At 49.6% G+C, this 16,741-nt stretch overlaps 9 protein-coding genes across 9 annotated transcripts; 6 read left to right on the forward strand and 3 right to left on the reverse strand.

Moving 5' to 3' along the window:
- Positions 1-137: 137 nt before the first annotated feature.
- SEPMUDRAFT_36099 (uncharacterized protein) lies at positions 138-1,048 on the reverse strand (the record flags this gene model as incomplete). Its single annotated transcript, XM_016908628.1, has 2 exons — positions 138-251; positions 347-1,048. The coding sequence occupies 2 exons, from the start codon at positions 1,046-1,048 to the stop codon at positions 138-140; spliced, it is 816 nt and encodes a 271-aa protein (XP_016764337.1).
- An 806-nt stretch (positions 1,049-1,854) lies between these two features.
- SEPMUDRAFT_55299 (uncharacterized protein) lies at positions 1,855-5,674 on the forward strand. Its single transcript, XM_016909353.1, has 6 exons — positions 1,855-1,994; positions 2,070-2,246; positions 2,309-2,626; positions 2,724-2,929; positions 3,017-5,497; positions 5,550-5,674. Exons 1-5 carry the CDS (start codon positions 1,921-1,923, stop codon positions 3,664-3,666), a joined length of 1,425 nt encoding a protein of 474 aa, XP_016764338.1. The 5' UTR covers positions 1,855-1,920; the 3' UTR covers positions 3,667-5,497; positions 5,550-5,674.
- Positions 3,860-5,478, forward strand: SEPMUDRAFT_112282 (uncharacterized protein; the record flags this gene model as incomplete). The annotated part of the gene is made up of 5 exons (XM_016900968.1): positions 3,860-4,037; positions 4,132-4,334; positions 4,397-4,578; positions 4,980-5,110; positions 5,324-5,478. The coding sequence occupies 5 exons, from the start codon at positions 3,860-3,862 to the stop codon at positions 5,476-5,478; spliced, it is 849 nt and encodes a 282-aa protein (XP_016764339.1).
- Positions 5,675-5,703: 29 nt separating the features above from the next.
- SEPMUDRAFT_145530 (uncharacterized protein) lies at positions 5,704-6,615 on the reverse strand (the record flags this gene model as incomplete). Its single annotated transcript, XM_016903110.1, has 1 exon — positions 5,704-6,615. The coding sequence occupies exon 1, from the start codon at positions 6,602-6,604 to the stop codon at positions 5,705-5,707; it is 900 nt and encodes a 299-aa protein (XP_016764340.1). The 5' UTR covers positions 6,605-6,615.
- Positions 6,616-6,820: 205 nt separating this feature from the next.
- On the forward strand, positions 6,821-7,487 carry SEPMUDRAFT_55307 (S10_plectin-domain-containing protein; the record flags this gene model as incomplete). Its single annotated transcript, XM_016909354.1, has 3 exons — positions 6,821-6,861; positions 6,920-7,040; positions 7,104-7,487. Coding segments are annotated over exons 1-3 (507 nt in total). The 5' UTR covers positions 6,821-6,859.
- Positions 7,488-8,174: 687 nt separating this feature from the next.
- On the forward strand, positions 8,175-10,196 carry SEPMUDRAFT_145532 (Zn-dependent exopeptidase). The gene is made up of 3 exons (XM_016903111.1): positions 8,175-8,482; positions 8,694-8,836; positions 9,024-10,196. Exons 1-3 carry the CDS (start codon positions 8,205-8,207, stop codon positions 10,148-10,150), a joined length of 1,548 nt encoding a protein of 515 aa, XP_016764342.1. The 5' UTR covers positions 8,175-8,204; the 3' UTR covers positions 10,151-10,196.
- Positions 10,197-10,457: 261 nt separating this feature from the next.
- On the forward strand, positions 10,458-11,877 carry SEPMUDRAFT_145533 (UAA transporter). The gene is made up of 3 exons (XM_016903112.1): positions 10,458-10,682; positions 10,742-11,526; positions 11,579-11,877. The coding sequence occupies exons 1-3, from the start codon at positions 10,513-10,515 to the stop codon at positions 11,803-11,805; spliced, it is 1,182 nt and encodes a 393-aa protein (XP_016764343.1). The 5' UTR covers positions 10,458-10,512; the 3' UTR covers positions 11,806-11,877.
- Positions 11,878-13,948: 2,071 nt separating this feature from the next.
- Positions 13,949-15,592, forward strand: SEPMUDRAFT_34737 (uncharacterized protein; the record flags this gene model as incomplete). Its single annotated transcript, XM_016908582.1, has 3 exons — positions 13,949-14,170; positions 14,259-14,431; positions 14,500-15,592. The coding sequence occupies 3 exons, from the start codon at positions 13,949-13,951 to the stop codon at positions 15,590-15,592; spliced, it is 1,488 nt and encodes a 495-aa protein (XP_016764344.1).
- A 214-nt stretch (positions 15,593-15,806) lies between these two features.
- SEPMUDRAFT_22114 (uncharacterized protein) lies at positions 15,807-16,565 on the reverse strand (the record flags this gene model as incomplete). The annotated part of the gene is made up of 1 exon (XM_016908348.1): positions 15,807-16,565. A coding segment is annotated over one exon (759 nt), but the record flags the coding sequence as incomplete, so codon positions are not given.
- Between the last annotated feature and the right edge of the window lie 176 nt (positions 16,566-16,741).

Here is a 16,741-nt window from a genome sequence, read left to right on the forward strand (position 1 = left end):
AACACACACACACACACACACACACACACACACACACACACACACACACACACGTAAGTATCATCAAAATTGTAGAATATTGAAAAAAACACGAGAAATAGCAATTATATGTATCTCTCTCTCCCTCTATACCCCCCTCATGTCGTCTGCGCTTGCGCGTACTTGTTCATATTCTGATGTCCCACTCTCCCCTTCTCCTCGGGGTCCAACACAACGCGCGGGTCCTTAAAGTCCACCCAGCCCAGCATAGGCTATACAAGACGAACAAAACAGGAAATTGATTCCACGCCGGTCAGCACATGGTATTGGTAAATTCAAGGGAGACAGAATTCCAATGCACACTCACATCGCTCGGGGCATATCCCATCAGCTTCTGGATGCGAGGCGGCAGAGCACGTGCTTTCTCAATGGGCACGGCCAGGTATTGATTCTCTTCTTGTCGCAAATATCCTCGCGTCATGAAGCAGCTGACCAGTAAGCGTTCCTCGTCTGTGGTTTTGTTGGCGCTGCCGCCGTGGTAGCAGCTCGATAGCATGATGAAGCCATCGCCTGGCTCCAGCTCCGCATACACGGCGAAGTCCTCCTCGGGCGGCTGTACCGTCGCTTCGAGATGGCTCCCGGGAATGAAGCGTGTGGCGCCGTTGGCTTTGGTGGATTTCTTCACGGCGACGAAGAAGCCGACGCCAAAGTCGCGCGAGTTGGTCTGGTCGGGATAGCGCTCCACGCGAGGTCGGTCGGCATAGTGAATATCGTCGTCGCGGTGCAGCGGCTGGTCGTAACTGTTGCCGGGCCGCACGGAAAAGGCAATGGTATTATTGACCTGCGGACGGGAGACGTTGGGGATGTTGCGATTGCCAAAGTACGGATAGCACTTGGTCGTCAAGAAGGCATCGCATACAGCCTGATAGAGCTCATTCCCAATGACATGCAGCGCGAACGCCTGGGATTTGCCTATCAAGCCAAATGCTCGCTTGGTGGTCGGCGGGAAAAAAGTGTCGGCTTCCCAGGGCAAGTCGGCTTCCAGGTGAGGTCGAATGTCCTTTTCCATCTGTGAGAGTGACTCTACGGGGACGATTTGACGCACAATACACCCGCCCGCTTTCTTGATGCCTTCGACGACATCCTGGGCTTTTGCATCTGCTCCAAACACGGGCACCTCGATGCGTTGCCGCTCGGGCCATTCCGTGTGGTATGCCTCCACTATCCGCTCAAACGAGATCAGAGTATCTTCATGTTTCTCTACCGGCGGAGGCTGGTGATGGTTAGGCTGGCCATTCGAGTACTTCGAATCCGTTGTAGTAGTGGTGCTCGCCACAGTTTCTGTATTCGACATCGTTACACACAACAGGTTCGCAGGTGAGGTAGGTAGGTATGTAAGGTAGGTTTAATGATTAGGGCTTTGTTTTCGACCTCCTCCTCCAACCTACGAGGGTCTCCAGTCCCTTTTTGAGTGAAGCTGTTCCCATGCTTTTCACGTGGCGACGTACCAAGTCTATACAGGGAGAGCCTTGACGATCCCCAACAGATAATACTGCTCTATTCGACCGAAACACCGAACTCCAGACATGTAGGCCGAAGCGTTATCAACAACTCTATCTGTTGCTGAGTTTGATAACGAACAACACCAATTTGATCAAAGGTATGGGTGGGGTGATTGTTATGCTATTGGGCCCCAACCCTGGACCGTGGATGAACAACATGGAGAGCGATGAGATGAACCTACGTCCAACAAATCATCTTGGAAGATAACGTGATGAGGCCGAAGGCGTGCAACAATCAACCACACACTACCTACTCCTCAATGCGCGCCTACGGTATAGAACTCTTCGACCATCGCCCCGGATGACTCTTTGCCTTTCCTGTTCTGTCTGCCCGTCTATCCATTCGTCCTCCTGACTCGTCCTTCCGAGAAGAAGTACAATGGCGGCCAAACTCACGTTCAAACAAAAATTGCGATTGTCGCGTCCCGTCAACCAGAATCTCATCGTGGGCTCGTAAGCTGATCCTACTACACGGACCTTTTTAAAAAAACAAGAAACCGCGGCTGACCATGTTGTTCTCTTTGATAGCGTACTCTTCTGCTGTCCTGGAATTTACCTCGCTTTGACAGGCTTAGGAGCAGGCGGAGGCAAGCCTTCATCCGTACACGTCGGCTCACTGACCAATGCCATTCTGTACGGGATATATTTCGTCGCAGGATGGCTAGCGGGTACCGTTCTCAACTTCTTGAAGCCGAAGATTACCATGTAAGTCCATCGAGGCTACATACAGCGCTCACGTACTGAATGAATGCGATGCTGCCTCCCAGCGCTCTGGGTGCCACGGGATATCCCATCTACCTGGGAGGTCTATGGTATTACGACCGGACCGGACAATCGGCTTTTCCTCTTGCAGGAGGTGCAATTCTCGGTTTGACCGCAGCATTGCTATGGACGAGCTCGGGATATATCCAATTTGCGTATGCGGAAGAAAAAGACAAGGCTGCGTATATTACGCAACAATGGGTCATGACCTGTACCGGTAGTACGGTTGGTGCATTGATTGCATTTGGCGTAAATCGGGATAAACAAGAGGCAACCGGTGTTCCAGCGGCAATCTATATCACCTTCGTCGTCATTCAGGCATGGTAGGTGTTTCGTCTTGTCTTTGAGACTCTCCCGAGCTCATCTTCCTCTTGCTCCTCCTCCTCCTCCTCCTCCTTCTGGTCTGACACAGAGTTCTAGTGCCATCATCTTAGATCTGACCATGATCGTACATCCGAAAGACGTCGTTCGTGATGATGGGCGACACCTCGCCATCTTCCGCGAGCCCAACCTCCGTGATGAGCTTCTCGGGTTATTAGCAGTGTTGAGAGATCCCAAGATCCTCATCCTCTGGCCAGCCATGTTCGTAGGAGAGATGTGCCTCGCACTCGTCAGCAGCATCAATGGTACGTTTTTTCCAGCCTTCTAGACTGCTAGCTGCCTGGCTCGCAAACAGCGTCACTGAGCTAACGCGACATCGAAAAAAAAAACAGCATACTACTTCAACCTCCGCACGAGATCCTTGAACAACCTCCTCTTCCAAGTCATCATGATCCCGGCGCCCATCTGCCTCGCAATGATCATGGATAACCAAAAAATCACCTCTCGGCGCTCTCGAGGATTGTACGGATCCGCCGTCGTAGGCGTCATCAGCATCGCAGCGATGGGAGGACTGCTCGGCTGGATCATCAAAAACGACGTGGATCGGCACTTGGACCCTCCCGCCATCGACTGGTCCGAACCGGCCTTCGCCGCAGGCTTCATTCTCTATCTGCTGTTCGGGATCGTGTACGCGTGCTTTCAGATTGCAACGCAGTGGACGTTGGCAGCCTTGACGAACGACCCGAGCCTCTGCGCGAGATATGCGGGCGCGTTCAAGGGGACGGTGAGTTTGGGGATGTGTGTTTCGTTCGTGATTGATTCCGAGGGTGTCAGTTATCGGAACCAGGCCATTATTCAGCTGCTGCTGTATGCGTTGGGTTTGGCTTGTCTGCTCTATGTGATTGCTGTGTACGTGAAGGAGACGAACTATTTTGCCGAAGAAGATGTGATCGTGCCGGCGGCCGTGGAGGAGAAGCTGGGTGGAGGAGGACACGATGGCGTGAGTGTTGAAGTCGTTCATGCGGAGCCTCTCAAGAAGTAACTGGAAGTTTCCAAGTCTCATAAATAGTTCCGTGCAGTTGTTCGACTGTGCAGGCTGCAGCCATTTTCTGCAGCCTTCAATCTATCGCGAGCAGCGTCCACGTTATTCACTCCATTCACTTTGCTCGAAATCCATACAAAGTATCTTCCCGGCCTCCCACAGCACCTTTGCGACCAGAAACTCCAGAATCACCATGTGCCGCCTCCTTACAGTGACATGCCAGCGGCAGACGCCATACGGAGACATAATCTCAGACCACATGCTCACGTTTAGCGACCTGAAAATTGCATGCGAGCAGCCGGGTTCGGGAGACTGCAAAGCTGGCCTGAGCAAGATGAAAGGCTTTCAAAACCCGCCGACTCAGTGTGCAGGTGAGAGATGCGTCCTGAGAAGTCTTCGTCTTCTTCCCATCAATCATCGAGTCGGTCAGTCAGTCAGGCGCTAACACATATGTCCATCAAAAAGGCATCCGAGCAGGAATGCACCCAGAAACCGAGACGTGTGAGGAGGTGTGTGCGAAAGCACTGAGGAGATACGGACTCGCGCTCTGGCGTGTGAACAATGGTGGACTGGGTCGAGCGAGCTGGAAAGCGTGGCTGAGAGGCCGGCTCGCGGGCACAGAGAAGGAGGCCAAAGGACGCCCGCCCCTGACCAGATTGGGCGGTGAAGTGGGTGGTAGAGGCGAGTTGGTATAGTCTGCGGCGCGGCTTCGACTTTGTTAGGCCCCTAGACCCCCAAGGCACAGCCTCTACCACCACTACCTTCGTCGCTGGCGCTGTGTCCCAACCCATCCTCGCAACTCATCCTCGTTCCTCGTCACGGCTTCAGTTCGACCTCGCGGCGACCCGCCCAGCAGCTCTTCGCGCGCCGCAGTTATCTTCCCCAGCCACCACCGTACTTCCGCACATTCGAGTAGCTTCCACTCTATTGAGCTCTTTCCAAATTTCACCCGTTCCCAGCCAATAACACCCTCCTCTTGGCACTAGCCGACTTATTCACAAACAAAAAAAGCTCACTTCGCCGTCTTTCCACCAAAGATATCGACATCCGCTCGCACCACTATCGCAAACACAACACACCACACATTACTCGCACATTCCATCACTTTCAACCAACGACCACAAGCAAGATGTGTCGCCCATTGCAAGTGCACTGCGGCTGCAGCGAGTCGACTCACAGGTAAGTCATCTTCTCTCTCCTCTCGCCCTCACCGTCGCGTACCCGCTCGGCGGCAGATGTCACGACAACGAGCTCACACATCCGCTCCCATCGCCCGCCACCAATGCAATGGAGCCGACTGACGTGGATTTCAGGGACAATCGCACCACCCACAGCCTCACCATGCCGCGCTTCATCGTGCCCTGCCAGGTCCCAGGCAGCGCGGCATGCAAGGCCGGACAGGGTCGCTCTGTCAAATTCCAGAATCCGACCACCGAGTGCGCCGGTATGTACCCACCGTCCCCGTTCTCCTCTCGTGCCCTCATCACGGCAGCGGCAGCAGCAGCAGCAGCAGTAGCAGCAATGGGTTGGAATTCACGGCGATGGACATGAAACCACCGTGCGACAAATTTGATTCGCTGCAAATTTGTTGCGTTTACAGCGAACGGTTTTGTATCGCGCGTGTATGAAGGGACATACTGACGAACCGGGCGAAAAGGAGTCAACGAGGGATTTCACCCGGCCGAAAAGGAAGCCCAGAAGCTATGCGAGGCGGCTCTCGAAAAATACGGCGCCGAAGTCTACAGAGCCAACAGCAAGGACTTCAACCGCGTCAAGAAGACCGCCCCGGGCTGGTTCTTTGGCTGGTTCTGAGCAATCGCCAAGACAAGACGTAGGAGTTGCCTTCGCGATATCCTGGGCTCTAGACTGACACCCGCGCCTAGCATGCATGTCGCTCAACGACGTAAAGGCAACGACCGGCACTGGAAGAACACAACGCGGTGGAAAAAGGAGGCGGATCATGCTCGGGCCAAGAGTGGCTTAAGCTAGAAGATATCGCTCAATGATCATCAGGCAGAATTTGGTCAGGACTCGACCTTCAGACGTTCGCTTTTCCTTTTCCCTTCCCTTCATATGCCTCCTCGGTAACTTCGTCATCCTCCGAGTCCTCATCGTCATCCTCATCGTCGTCGTCATCCCAGCCGAAGAAGCTCCTGCCGCCATCCGCGGCAGTATTAGGAGCTTCAGCCTCAACACCATCGCTCGAGCCAGAACTCTGCTCGGCATCCTCGTCCTCGCTGTCCTCAGCCTCAGCACTACTCTCACTTCCCGTTATCTGCTCCAGCAGACCCTCCCTCATGGCCCGCACAACGGCTTCCCTCGTCTTGTTCTCCACTTCCTCCTTCCCTTCCACCCACTCGGCGTCCAGTCTGCCTTTACTTGCACCAGCCTTTCCACCCTTGATTTCCTCTTCCCTCCTCTCAGCAGCATCCACAACCTCCTGCCACCTCTTCTTTCTCTCTTCCCGTTCCTTCTTCTCCATTTCAGGTTTGATGGCAAGATAATCCGCTAATTTCTTCGCCTCGTCCACTGTCCTCAATCGCCTCCCATCGAGATTTCGATTAGAGGCGTTAGGGTTCACGTTGCTATTGCGGTTCTTGCGACTGCTCATGCGACCGCCTGCAGCGCGTAACTGAGACCCGAAACCGCCTTTGCCACCGCATAGTCTGCGCGAGAGGCGGAGCGAGAGGATGGTGTCATTGGGTGAGCTGAGCAGAGATGTGAGCGGTGATTCGTTGTGAGGGAGGAGCTGCTTGTTGGAGACTGTGGTGATCAGAAGGCCGTCATCCGTTGTGGAGGATGGTAGGCGTGATTGGATCGTGCTGTAGACGGAGCTGATTGGGGTGGAAGCCTTCGTAGGGAGAGAGAGTGTTCTCGGGAGTCCTAGACCAGCAAAGGTCGTGAGCAGAACGTTGATCGTGGGTTCCATATCCGCCATGCTGAGGGTTGTGTTCCGAAGTTGTGTATTGTAGTAATGACTAGGAAGTGCAAGGGGGAAAGCGCTCTGGTGAAGATGGATGTCAGCCCGATGTCAGAGGACAAGCGATTCTTGGCATGCGGCTGATCCCGGCAACCCACGGCGCTAGCGCATTCTCAATTTATGATATTCGATACTGTACCATTTGCGCCAGAAGCTTCACCACGACAGTCACCCAACGAATCCACCTCCAGCAACCTTCTCAACACCGTCAAGATGTGTGTTGCGCTTCATATTTTCTCACAATGCTTCTTAGGTCATACTAACAAACGGCAGGCTGATTCCAAAGGAGGACCGCAAGAAGATCCACGAGTACCTTTTCAAGGAGGGTGTCGCCGTGGCCAAGAAGGACTTCAACCAGCCAAAGCACAACGAGATTGACACCAAGAACCTCTACGTACGACATTGCCTGATTGCCTGGGCAGAACTTGCGTGCGACACGTACTAACATACTTTCTAGGTCATCAAGGCTTGCCAGTCTCTCACCTCGCGCGGCTACCTGAAGACCCAATTCTCGTGGCAATGGTACTACTACACCCTCACCCCAGAGGGTCTGGACTACCTCCGCGAGTGGCTCCACCTGCCAGCTGAGATCGTTCCTCAGACTCACGTCAAGCAACAGCGCTCGCACGCTCCTCCACGAGGAATGTTGGGTGGTGATGGCGACCGCGAGCGACGTGGTGGTGGCCGTGGCGGACCACGCCGCGAGGGAGGTGACCGCGAGGGTGGATACCGCCGCCGTGAATTCGGTGAGAACAAGGATGGTGCTGCCCCAGGTGGCTTCAACCCAGAGTTCCGTGGTGGGTTTGGCCGTGGCCGTGGCGCTCCACCAGCTCAGTCTTAGAAGGACGATCCTGAGCGGAGTGGCACTGTCCAGGGAGCAACAGGTGGATGGGCGAACAACAATGCAGAGCCAGCTGCGGCTGCCAACACATATTTTGGTGAATGGTAGATGTTGATCAAGCATCTTCATCTCAGGCTTTCCAGCTGAAGCAGATACAACACCCGATGATGTCCAGGACATCAAAAATTGCGATAGACGAGGACAAGCCGCCGACTGGCTGAAACAACGTAAGAAGACAATCCACGATAGCTGGCGTAACTCGTGTCATGATTCCCAAGATCTCAACTTGTGTTGTCGTGTCTCTCTCGTGGTAGCCATTGAATCGCCTTAACTTGTCGTAAGCCTCGCCATTGTGATGTTGTACATGTGAATATTCTAAGGTACGGGAATAGGTATTGCCCTATCTGCCGAGCGCGGGCAACAAGTTCGCATGACTAACAGCCTCATATGCTGGGCGGCACCACTTCAGCAGCTCGATCAACATTGCACAGCCAGATACTCAGTCTTCTCGATTTCACAGTTGCGCAAGCTATCAAGCATCGTCCTCAACACAGGCCATACATCAATCAACTGGGGCCTCCAGAGGCTCGGAGATCTTAACAAGAGAGCATCATCATCCCTAGATTCCCTACGCCTACTGTATCCGAGCTCAAAACTGCCAAGGCGAGCACCTACCCTCCGAATATCCACCGATTTTGTGTCAATCTTTTCGACACAATGTCTTTCTCCCTTTCATCATCAACAGCAACAACAACATGTAGAAGCCTTCGAAATGCCGCGCCTTCTGCGCGCACACTCCCCTCACTCCCATTAGGGACGAGAGCACGGTCTCCTACGCTGCGACCATGGCGCGCCTTTGCCAGCTCCGCAGGACGCGAGCTCGCCGTCTCCGAAATGTCTGAACGCGATTTCGCGAGCCTCAAAGTCGATCAGGACAGACTGATGAACGACATTCACACCACCAGCGAATGGGGCAAAGGAGAGCCATGGGGAGAGTGAGTTGTTCTTCCCTTCCAACCTGCACTCACGCCCAGCAACTTTGCATACCAAATGATGAACTTCGAACAAGCACACCAAATTTTTGTCTTATCCTTTCACGAGGAAATGGTGATCGATCGAACGGCCAACTGAACATACACCTTCCTACGCATCTGAGCATGTCAACACTCGAATACTGAATACTTTGCTGACATGTCTGCTTCGCAGTGCTCCCACAGAGATTGGAATGGCTAGGCTCTCACTCTCCGACTCCGACAAGCAGGCGCGCGACTGGTTTGCGGAGACCACAAGCCGCTTGGGCTGCAAAGTGCATTATGATGCGATGGGCAACCAGTTCGCCATTAGACCCGGTATGTGTCGTAGCCTCCACAATCCCTTATTGCGAATGATGATCACTCTTTTGTTTGAATGTCTACGTACGTTTTCGTAATGAACAACCAACAAAATTCTGATTTAATGAGCCTGACGCGCCATGCATCTCCTCAAATCTCGGACATCCTCACTCGAGTTCGGCGCTGATCACAATGATGTCTGTAGGCAAGGAAGATGGCAAGCCAACATATGCCGGTTCACATCTAGACACACAGCCCAGTGGCGGTCGCTACGATGGTATTCTCGGTGTGACGGCAGCAGTAGAGATGCTCAAAACCATGAATGACAATTGGATCGAGACGAATTTCCCCGTGGGCGTCGTGAATTGGACAAACGAAGAAGGTGCCCGTTTCCCTATGTCCATGGTGTCGTCTGGTGTCTGGGCCGAGTCGATCCCTCTAGAGACTGCCCATAATCTCAAATCAGTCATACCTTCCAATGATACCGCTACCATGAAGAGCGAGCTGGAACGCATAGGCTACCTGGGCTCCACGCCTGCAAGCTACAAGAGTACACCTATGGCCGCGCACTTCGAGCTGCATATTGAACAAGGACCAATCCTTGAAGCCGAAAATCGTCGTATTGGCGTTGTTCGAGGGGTTCAGTCTTACAAATGGTTCACCGTCACCGTTAAAGGCCGTGACGCCCACACTGGTGCAACAACCTTTGCCCATCGAGCAGACTCGCTTCTTACCACGTCGAAAATGATCCTAGCCAGTCACAAGATTGCCCATCGACACAAAGCTCTCGCATCTACCGGTATCTTGACCTTGAAGCCCGGCTCGACAAACACGGTTCCTGGCCACGTGCAATTCTCCTTGGACATTCGCGCACCAACAAACGAAGTCGTCGATGCCGTGGAAGTAGAATGCAAAGAAGCCTTCACGGCTATCGTGGAAGGGAAAGACGTCGAAGGCGTCAATGCAAACTGTGCCATCTCGGATCGACAATGCTCCGTCGAGTGGCGTACAGACTTCGTCTCGCCCGCCACGAACTTCCACGAGGATTGCATCAAATGTGTGCAAGATGCCGGGAGTGCGCTCTGTGGGGAGAGCGAAGTGTCAGGATTGGATATTGGTGCATGGGGCAAGTTCATGACTTCTGGTGCAGGTCACGATTCAGTCTATACAAGCAAGAGATGCCCAACTACCATGGTGTTTGTACCATGTAGGGACGGTGTTTCGCACAATCCGGCGGAGTATTCCAGCCCCGAGGCGTGTGCGGATGGAGCGAATGTTTTGATGGGGGCGGTGCTGAGGTATGATCAGCTGCGAGGACAGAGAGGGCATTAGATTTCCCATGGGGCGTATATTGAATAACATATCAACGATGATTCTGTGCGACCTTGATCTGCAATTCATTTTGTCCTGGTGTTCGGATACAGGAGCAGTCACGGCGTCATATTCGTTCTAATTGTGTGCACCTCTTGAAACGTGGCCGTCAGTTGGCACCTCGTGAAGACGTTCCGGAGGATCAGCTGCCGAACCAATCAGGCTGGCACGGGTCATTTCTTGGCACGCCAAGCTAGTTCCTAACAACGTTGCAACTTGCAACAATCTTCTGATCAACACTGAAATTACAACTTCGTCCTTGAGGTATCTTTTGGTGCACTTCTGAGTGTTCTCATTGAGCGGCGGGAGGATCTTGGCTCGATATGTCGAAAAACAATGGCAGTATTCGAAAAAGGCAGTCGAATGGCAAACTGCCAGACGGTGCAGTAATCGCCGGCAAGAATGACATTGCGCTCACAAGCGAGCAGAATACTGAGGATTCGGGTTCATGGCTGAGGCTTCTGATATGTGTCGGGGGCATTTACGCATCCTTGTATGCTCTCGCGCACTCCCTATGTTATATTTCGGACATAGTGGCTGACATCTCCCCAGTCTAACATGGGGAATCCTCCAAGAACGGATCACCACGACAAACTATGGCACCGATGCCAAACGAGAAGTGTTCAAATACTCCATCTTCATGAACACAGTCCAGTCGATCTTCGCTGCCATCTTTGGCTATGTCTTCATTCTGATGACCCGCAAGTCGTCAACTGATCTCCCCATCATTCCCAAGGTGGAGATGCTATGGCCATTAGGTATGGTCACCCTCACATCAGCATTTGCCTCGCCCTTTGGATACGCCAGCCTCCAGTACGTGGATTACATCACATTTATCCTGGCCAAATCATGCAAGCTTTTGCCTGTGATGTTCCTCCACGTCACACTCTACGGAAAGAGATATCCTTTCTACAAGTACGCCGTGGTTGGGCTTGTGACTGCAGGTGTCGCGATATTCACGCTGCAACAACCGGCTGGCAAAAAGAAGAAAGGTGCCGATGGCAACAGCAGCTTCGGCCTGCTTCTGCTCGGTATCAATCTTCTCTTCGATGGATTGACGAATGCGGCCCAGGACAGCATATATGCAAAATTCAGGCCGTATAGTGGACAACAAATGATGTGTGCTTTGAACATCATGTCTAGTCTGTTGACGTCGACCTACTTGCTCGTGCTTCCATATCTCGCACAGAGCGGGATTGGCTCCTTGATTGGACTGGACTTGGGCACAGGAGTTGGAGAGCTATACGGAGCTCTGGATTTTATCCAACGGCACCCAGAAGTGGGCTGGGATATTCTCGGCTTTGCAGCAAGTGGTGCGCTTGGACAAGTCTTCATCTGTGAGTCTCGAGATGCCAGCCTGGCCTCTGTCTCCATCACTAACCCTTGCAGTCATGACTCTCTCCATTTTCGGCAGTCTTCTCTTGGTCACCGTCACCGTGACACGCAAGATTTTCACCATGGTGCTCTCGGTTTTCTGGTTCGGCCACAAGCTGACTCCGGGCCAATTGGTCGGTGTCGGTCTGGTGTTTGGAGGCATTGGCATTGAAGCCCAACTGACCAGACGCGAAAAAGCGCAGAAAGAGCTTGCGAAGGAGCTCGCGAAAAAGGGAAAATAGCAGTGTCCAAAGCACTGAACATAGATTTAGATATCTCTATATGTTGTCAATACTAGAACAGGTACATCGACGAGGTAGACATTCCTAAGTTCTACAAGCTCTGATTGGATTGATTCTTAGATTGTAGTACTAGCACGATTACGCTAGAAGGTACCGTACGTAATACTAGACATCTACTAGGGTACTACCTAAGGGCTTGCCCTTTATATATACTAAGGTATCAATTTTCTGACTTGTTAAATAATTAATATAAGGTAGACTAATAATCTATTAATATATTAGTATACTAAAATACTAAAATACTAAAATTTAGTATACTAAAATACTAAAAAACTAAAATTTAGTATACTAGAATACTAGGATACTAAAATACTAAAATACTAAAATACTAATATACTAAAATACTAAAATACTAAAATACTAAAATACTAAAATACTAAAATACTAAAATAGTAAAATTTAGTATACTAAAATACTAAAATGCTAAAATTTGGTATACTAAAATACTAAAATGCTAAAATACTAAAATACTAAGATTTAGTATACTAAAATACTAGAATATTAGTATACTAAAATACTAAACTACTAAACTACTAAACTACTAAACTACTAAAATTTAGTATACTAAAATACTAAAATACTAAAATTTAGTATACTAAAATACTAAAATACTAAAATTTAGTATACTAATATACTAATATACTAATATACTAATATACAAATATACTAATCTACTAATCTACTAATATCTTGATCTAATAGTATTTTAGTATTTTAGTATACTAATATACTAAATCATAGTAGTTTAGTAGTTTAGTATACTGAATTTTAGTATACTAATATACTAATATACTAATAAACTAAAATATTAGTATGTCTGTATATTAGTATACTAAATATTAATAATCTAGTATTTTAGTATTTTAGTACTTTAGCATTTTATACTTTAGTATTTTAGTATACTAATATACTAATATACTAAATTAGTAAATATTAGTAGTTTAGTATTTTAGTATACTAATATACTAAATTAGTAAATATTAGTAGTTTAGTATACTAATATACTAATATACTAAATTAGTAAATATTAGTAGTTTAGTATACTAATATACTAATATACTAAATTAGTAAATATTAGTAGTTTAGTATACTAATATACTAATATACTAAATTAGTAAATATTAGTAGTTTAGTATACTAATATACTAATATACTAAATTAGTAAATATTAGTAGTTTAGTATAATAAATTTTAGTATTTTAGTATACTAATATACTAATAGACTAAAATATTAGTATATTAATATACTACTATACTAAATATTAGTAATTTAGTAGTTTAGTATACTAAATATTAGTAGTTTAGTAGTTTAGTATACTAAATATTAGTAGTTTAGTAGTTTAGTATAATAGATTTTAGTATTTTAGTATTTTAGTATTTTAGTATATTGGTATACTAGTATTATAGTAGACAAAAATAAGTAGTAGTAAGAGCTAAGGCTATAAGATAAGCTATTATAGACAATAGCGCAATAGCAGAATAGCGCAATAGCGTAATAGCGCAATAGCGTAATAGCGTAATAGCGCAATAGCGTAATAGCATAATAGCGCAATAGCACAATAGCGCAATAGCGCAATAGCGCAATAGATACTAATATACTAGTATACTAGTACTTTGCCAAGAAAGTTTATTTCTTGAAGAGAGTAAGAGGTATATAAGACCTTTTCTATTCTCTCTTTTTTATTTCCCTCCTTACTTATAACTTCTACTTCGACTACTACGACTATACGATCTGTTCGACAATCTGCTGCGTCTTCTACAAGCAAGACATTTTCTACTACTCCTGCTAGTAACGCTGCAACCGTAAGTCATTTCTTCTCTACCTATTCTATTTCTATTTACTAAGGGTTGGAGATCTCTGTCTCTAGGCGCTAGCTGCGGGGATCCCGTCGGCGGCAGGCTCCACAGTCCACACGCGTGCCTTTAATTTTTGGATTCTTTGGACCTGGACGACCTGTACGACCTGGTCACTCACAAACTGCAAACACAACCTACTTAGTAGGCTGATCCACACCACTTTCCACCTGCACGAACCAACTGGCAAACTCTCGCAGCATCGTGGTCTCGGCCAACATCCACCACGATGGCTACAAGCTACAGTGAGCAGCTAGAGGCGTTTCGCCAGAGCGACGCTACACGAGACGCGCTGGTAGCCCAAGTATTGACGGAATACGAGGAACTCAAGGTCAAGATCGAAGAGATCACCGACGACTACAAGAATGAGGTTGAATCACGACGAATGTGGCAGTCTAAGGCCAGCAAGTGTGAGGCGTCGTTGTCCGAAGCACTCGCGCAGCAAAAGCAGGTAGCGGTAAGCCAGTTCTGCCTCTTCCATTGACATTTCATTATTCGCAAGTCGAGCAATGGAAGAACTACGCTGACCACCTGAGAAGAGCTCGAGCAACTTTGCAGTAGTTCTCATAGATGGAGATGGCGCTATCTTCACTGACTATCTTTACGGCATGGGCAAGGACGGTGGTGCCGAAGCTGCTCATCAGCTACACACGCAAGTTAAGAAACACCTAAAGACTATCTATCCCGACTCTAACGTGGAAGACTGGAATGTGTGAGTACCGCACCGCACTCGATGTAACTACATGTATGGATTCCTTACGGATGCTAATGTGCCAACAGCGTCGTCCAAGTGGTTCTCAACCTGACGGGGCTCGCCTCCAAGCTTAACTCATGCGGCATCATCATGAATCCCAACGAACTCCTAGCATTCGGTCGCTCGTTCGGCTTGGCCCAGCCTCTCTTCAGCGTCGTCGATGTCGGTGGTGGCAAGGAGAGAGCGGATCATAAGCTGCGAGAGCATCTTCGTCTGTACATGCGCATTGCGCAGTGCAAACACGTCTTCTTCGCGCCATGCCATGATACGGGCTACCTCCCCGTGCTGGAGTCGTACCGTAGAGAGCATGCAAGCCGAATGACTTTAATCGAGACTCGAGACGCTGAGCCGGGCTTTCTCGAATTGGGAATCGAGAGGATCCGAATGCCAGGCATCTTTCGGTCTGACAATCTACCAAATGGACCGATCAAGTCTACCCTGCCAACGATCGGGCTGGACACAGCAACCAACTCGATTCGATTGCCTACATCCATCACGTCGCCTCATCCTAAGCGAGTTCCACCACGCATGCCGTCCAGTGTGCAAGCCAACTCTGCGACATTCGTGCCGAAAGCGCCTTCGCCTGCACCATCAACGGAGTCGAATGGATCTACGCTGGGGGCATCGTGGGCCACTGTCGGTAAGAGTGGCAGCACTTCCAAGACAATCAGCATAGCGCCCAAGAAAGCCGTCGTTCGCAAACACGTGCTCGTCAACACCTACAACGAACGCATTGACATCGACCTGCCGCGCACCGATCCTGGCGCCGAAGGCCGATTCACCGAACGCACCAAAGCATTTGGCAAGCACTGCAATGCCCACCACTTGATCGGCAAGTGTGAGAGAGGCGAGTATTGCGACTATGTGCACGGCGAGAGGGTCACGGGCGGCGAGAAGCTGGTTCTCATGCACAAGGCGCGATCGCTCAGTTGTCCGCAGAAGTTCCAGTGCATGGATCCTTCCTGCCCGTATAGCCATCACTGCAAGTTTGGCAAAATGTGCTTTGTCGACCGTTGCTATTTCGCCGATACTCATGAGATGGACATGGAGCCTGCGAAGAGGGTATTCGAAGATGGAACGGAGGAGTGGCTGCCCTCTTACCTTGAAAAAGCACGGTAAACAAAAACAAACGGGCAGAGAGGAGGGGCCGACATCGAGGGGAATAAATTGTGTTAGAAAAATATATATAACTACCTTATTAGCTTATCCACTCCATAACTACTTGGGTACAAAGGATTATTGTGATGTATGTACGTAGAACTACTACTGTACTGTACAACTTTCATTGTCATTGTTTCTACTTCTTTCTCATAAGATCGAACAAGAAACTTTTGATTCCAGGCCGCGCGTCCTCATCCGTGCCTACCATTCTGTCCAGTATCTTACCTCCATCCAGCATATGACTATTCTGAAGATCCAGCTTAAAGTTCCCACTTCCCTCGATCCGCATGTACGCCATTTGATCTCGCATAAACATGCGCTTCACCTCTCTCTTGATTCCCGGCCAAATGTTCACCATACTTCGGGTCGCACCGGAAAAGACACCCCCTTCCTTGTGTTCCAGCGTACCCGTGAGAGCATACTTCTCCGTGAACCACTTCGAGTCTCCGATGTTGTACGAAGTAAGCGCAACATTCTGCGACGCCAGGGGAACACTTCGGTCCAGCAAAACCTGCTGCGGATCTTTCAAATACAAGAGAGCGCTTTTCGCAAACGGCACAGCCCGTTTGACTTCGATTCTCAATTTCCAAGGCATTGGAGTGGAATACCATGCGGCCTGTCTCGCAGTGGCTGCCGTCATCTTGAGCTGTTCTTGTGGTCGTTGCCGCACAGCAGTGATAGACTTGATCAACTTTGTCGGCGCCAAAATAAACACCGTACCAAAAGCTGCAATCAAGACGGTAGACCACGCCCCCATCAACTTGACATAGTAGGGGAGCTTGGGCCTTTTGGAGTCTTCGGGAGCATCTTTGAGGAACAACTGTGCATAACTGACCGCGCCGTATATGAAGAAGAATCCGATCGCATACGAAGCGATGGTGAATGCGGTATGGCTGGGTGCAACGTAAAGGAGGATTACATCTTGACGTGGAAATTTGGCCGAGAGCCAATCTGGTGGCGGAGAGAGTGGATTCGGGATGTGGGAGTATGCTGAGGCCTTTGGTGAGGGTGGAGGTGGCCTGACAGGTGCATTTGATGAAGGAAAAGCCGGTGCGGCAGGTGGTGGTGGTGGTGGTGGTGTTGCTGCTGCTTGTGGTTTCGGTAGAT

The sequence above is a fragment of the Sphaerulina musiva genome, assembly GCF_000320565.1.
Source record: "Sphaerulina musiva SO2202 unplaced genomic scaffold SEPMUscaffold_1, whole genome shotgun sequence".
In the NCBI taxonomy this organism is placed as follows: domain Eukaryota; kingdom Fungi; phylum Ascomycota; class Dothideomycetes; order Mycosphaerellales; family Mycosphaerellaceae; genus Sphaerulina; species Sphaerulina musiva.

Bases quoted from the DNA above. Each gene is read 5' to 3' on its own strand.
- SEPMUDRAFT_55299 (XM_016909353.1), top strand. From the start codon at position 1,921: ATGGCGGCCAAACTCACGTTCAAACAAAAATTGCGATTGTCGCGTCCC. The intron at 1,995-2,069 runs GTAAGCTGATCC...TCTCTTTGATAG, and splicing joins CAGAATCTCATCGTGGGCTC to CGTACTCTTCTGCTGTCCTG. The intron at 2,247-2,308 runs GTAAGTCCATCG...GCTGCCTCCCAG, and splicing joins TTGAAGCCGAAGATTACCAT to CGCTCTGGGTGCCACGGGAT.
- SEPMUDRAFT_145532 (XM_016903111.1), top strand. From the start codon at position 8,205: ATGTCTTTCTCCCTTTCATCATCAACAGCAACAACAACATGTAGAAGC. The intron at 8,483-8,693 runs GTGAGTTGTTCT...TCTGCTTCGCAG, and splicing joins AAAGGAGAGCCATGGGGAGA to TGCTCCCACAGAGATTGGAA. The intron at 8,837-9,023 runs GTATGTGTCGTA...TGATGTCTGTAG, and splicing joins CCAGTTCGCCATTAGACCCG to GCAAGGAAGATGGCAAGCCA.
- SEPMUDRAFT_145533 (XM_016903112.1), top strand. From the start codon at position 10,513: ATGTCGAAAAACAATGGCAGTATTCGAAAAAGGCAGTCGAATGGCAAA. The intron at 10,683-10,741 runs GTATGCTCTCGC...ACATCTCCCCAG, and splicing joins GGGGGCATTTACGCATCCTT to TCTAACATGGGGAATCCTCC. The intron at 11,527-11,578 runs GTGAGTCTCGAG...TAACCCTTGCAG, and splicing joins GCTTGGACAAGTCTTCATCT to TCATGACTCTCTCCATTTTC.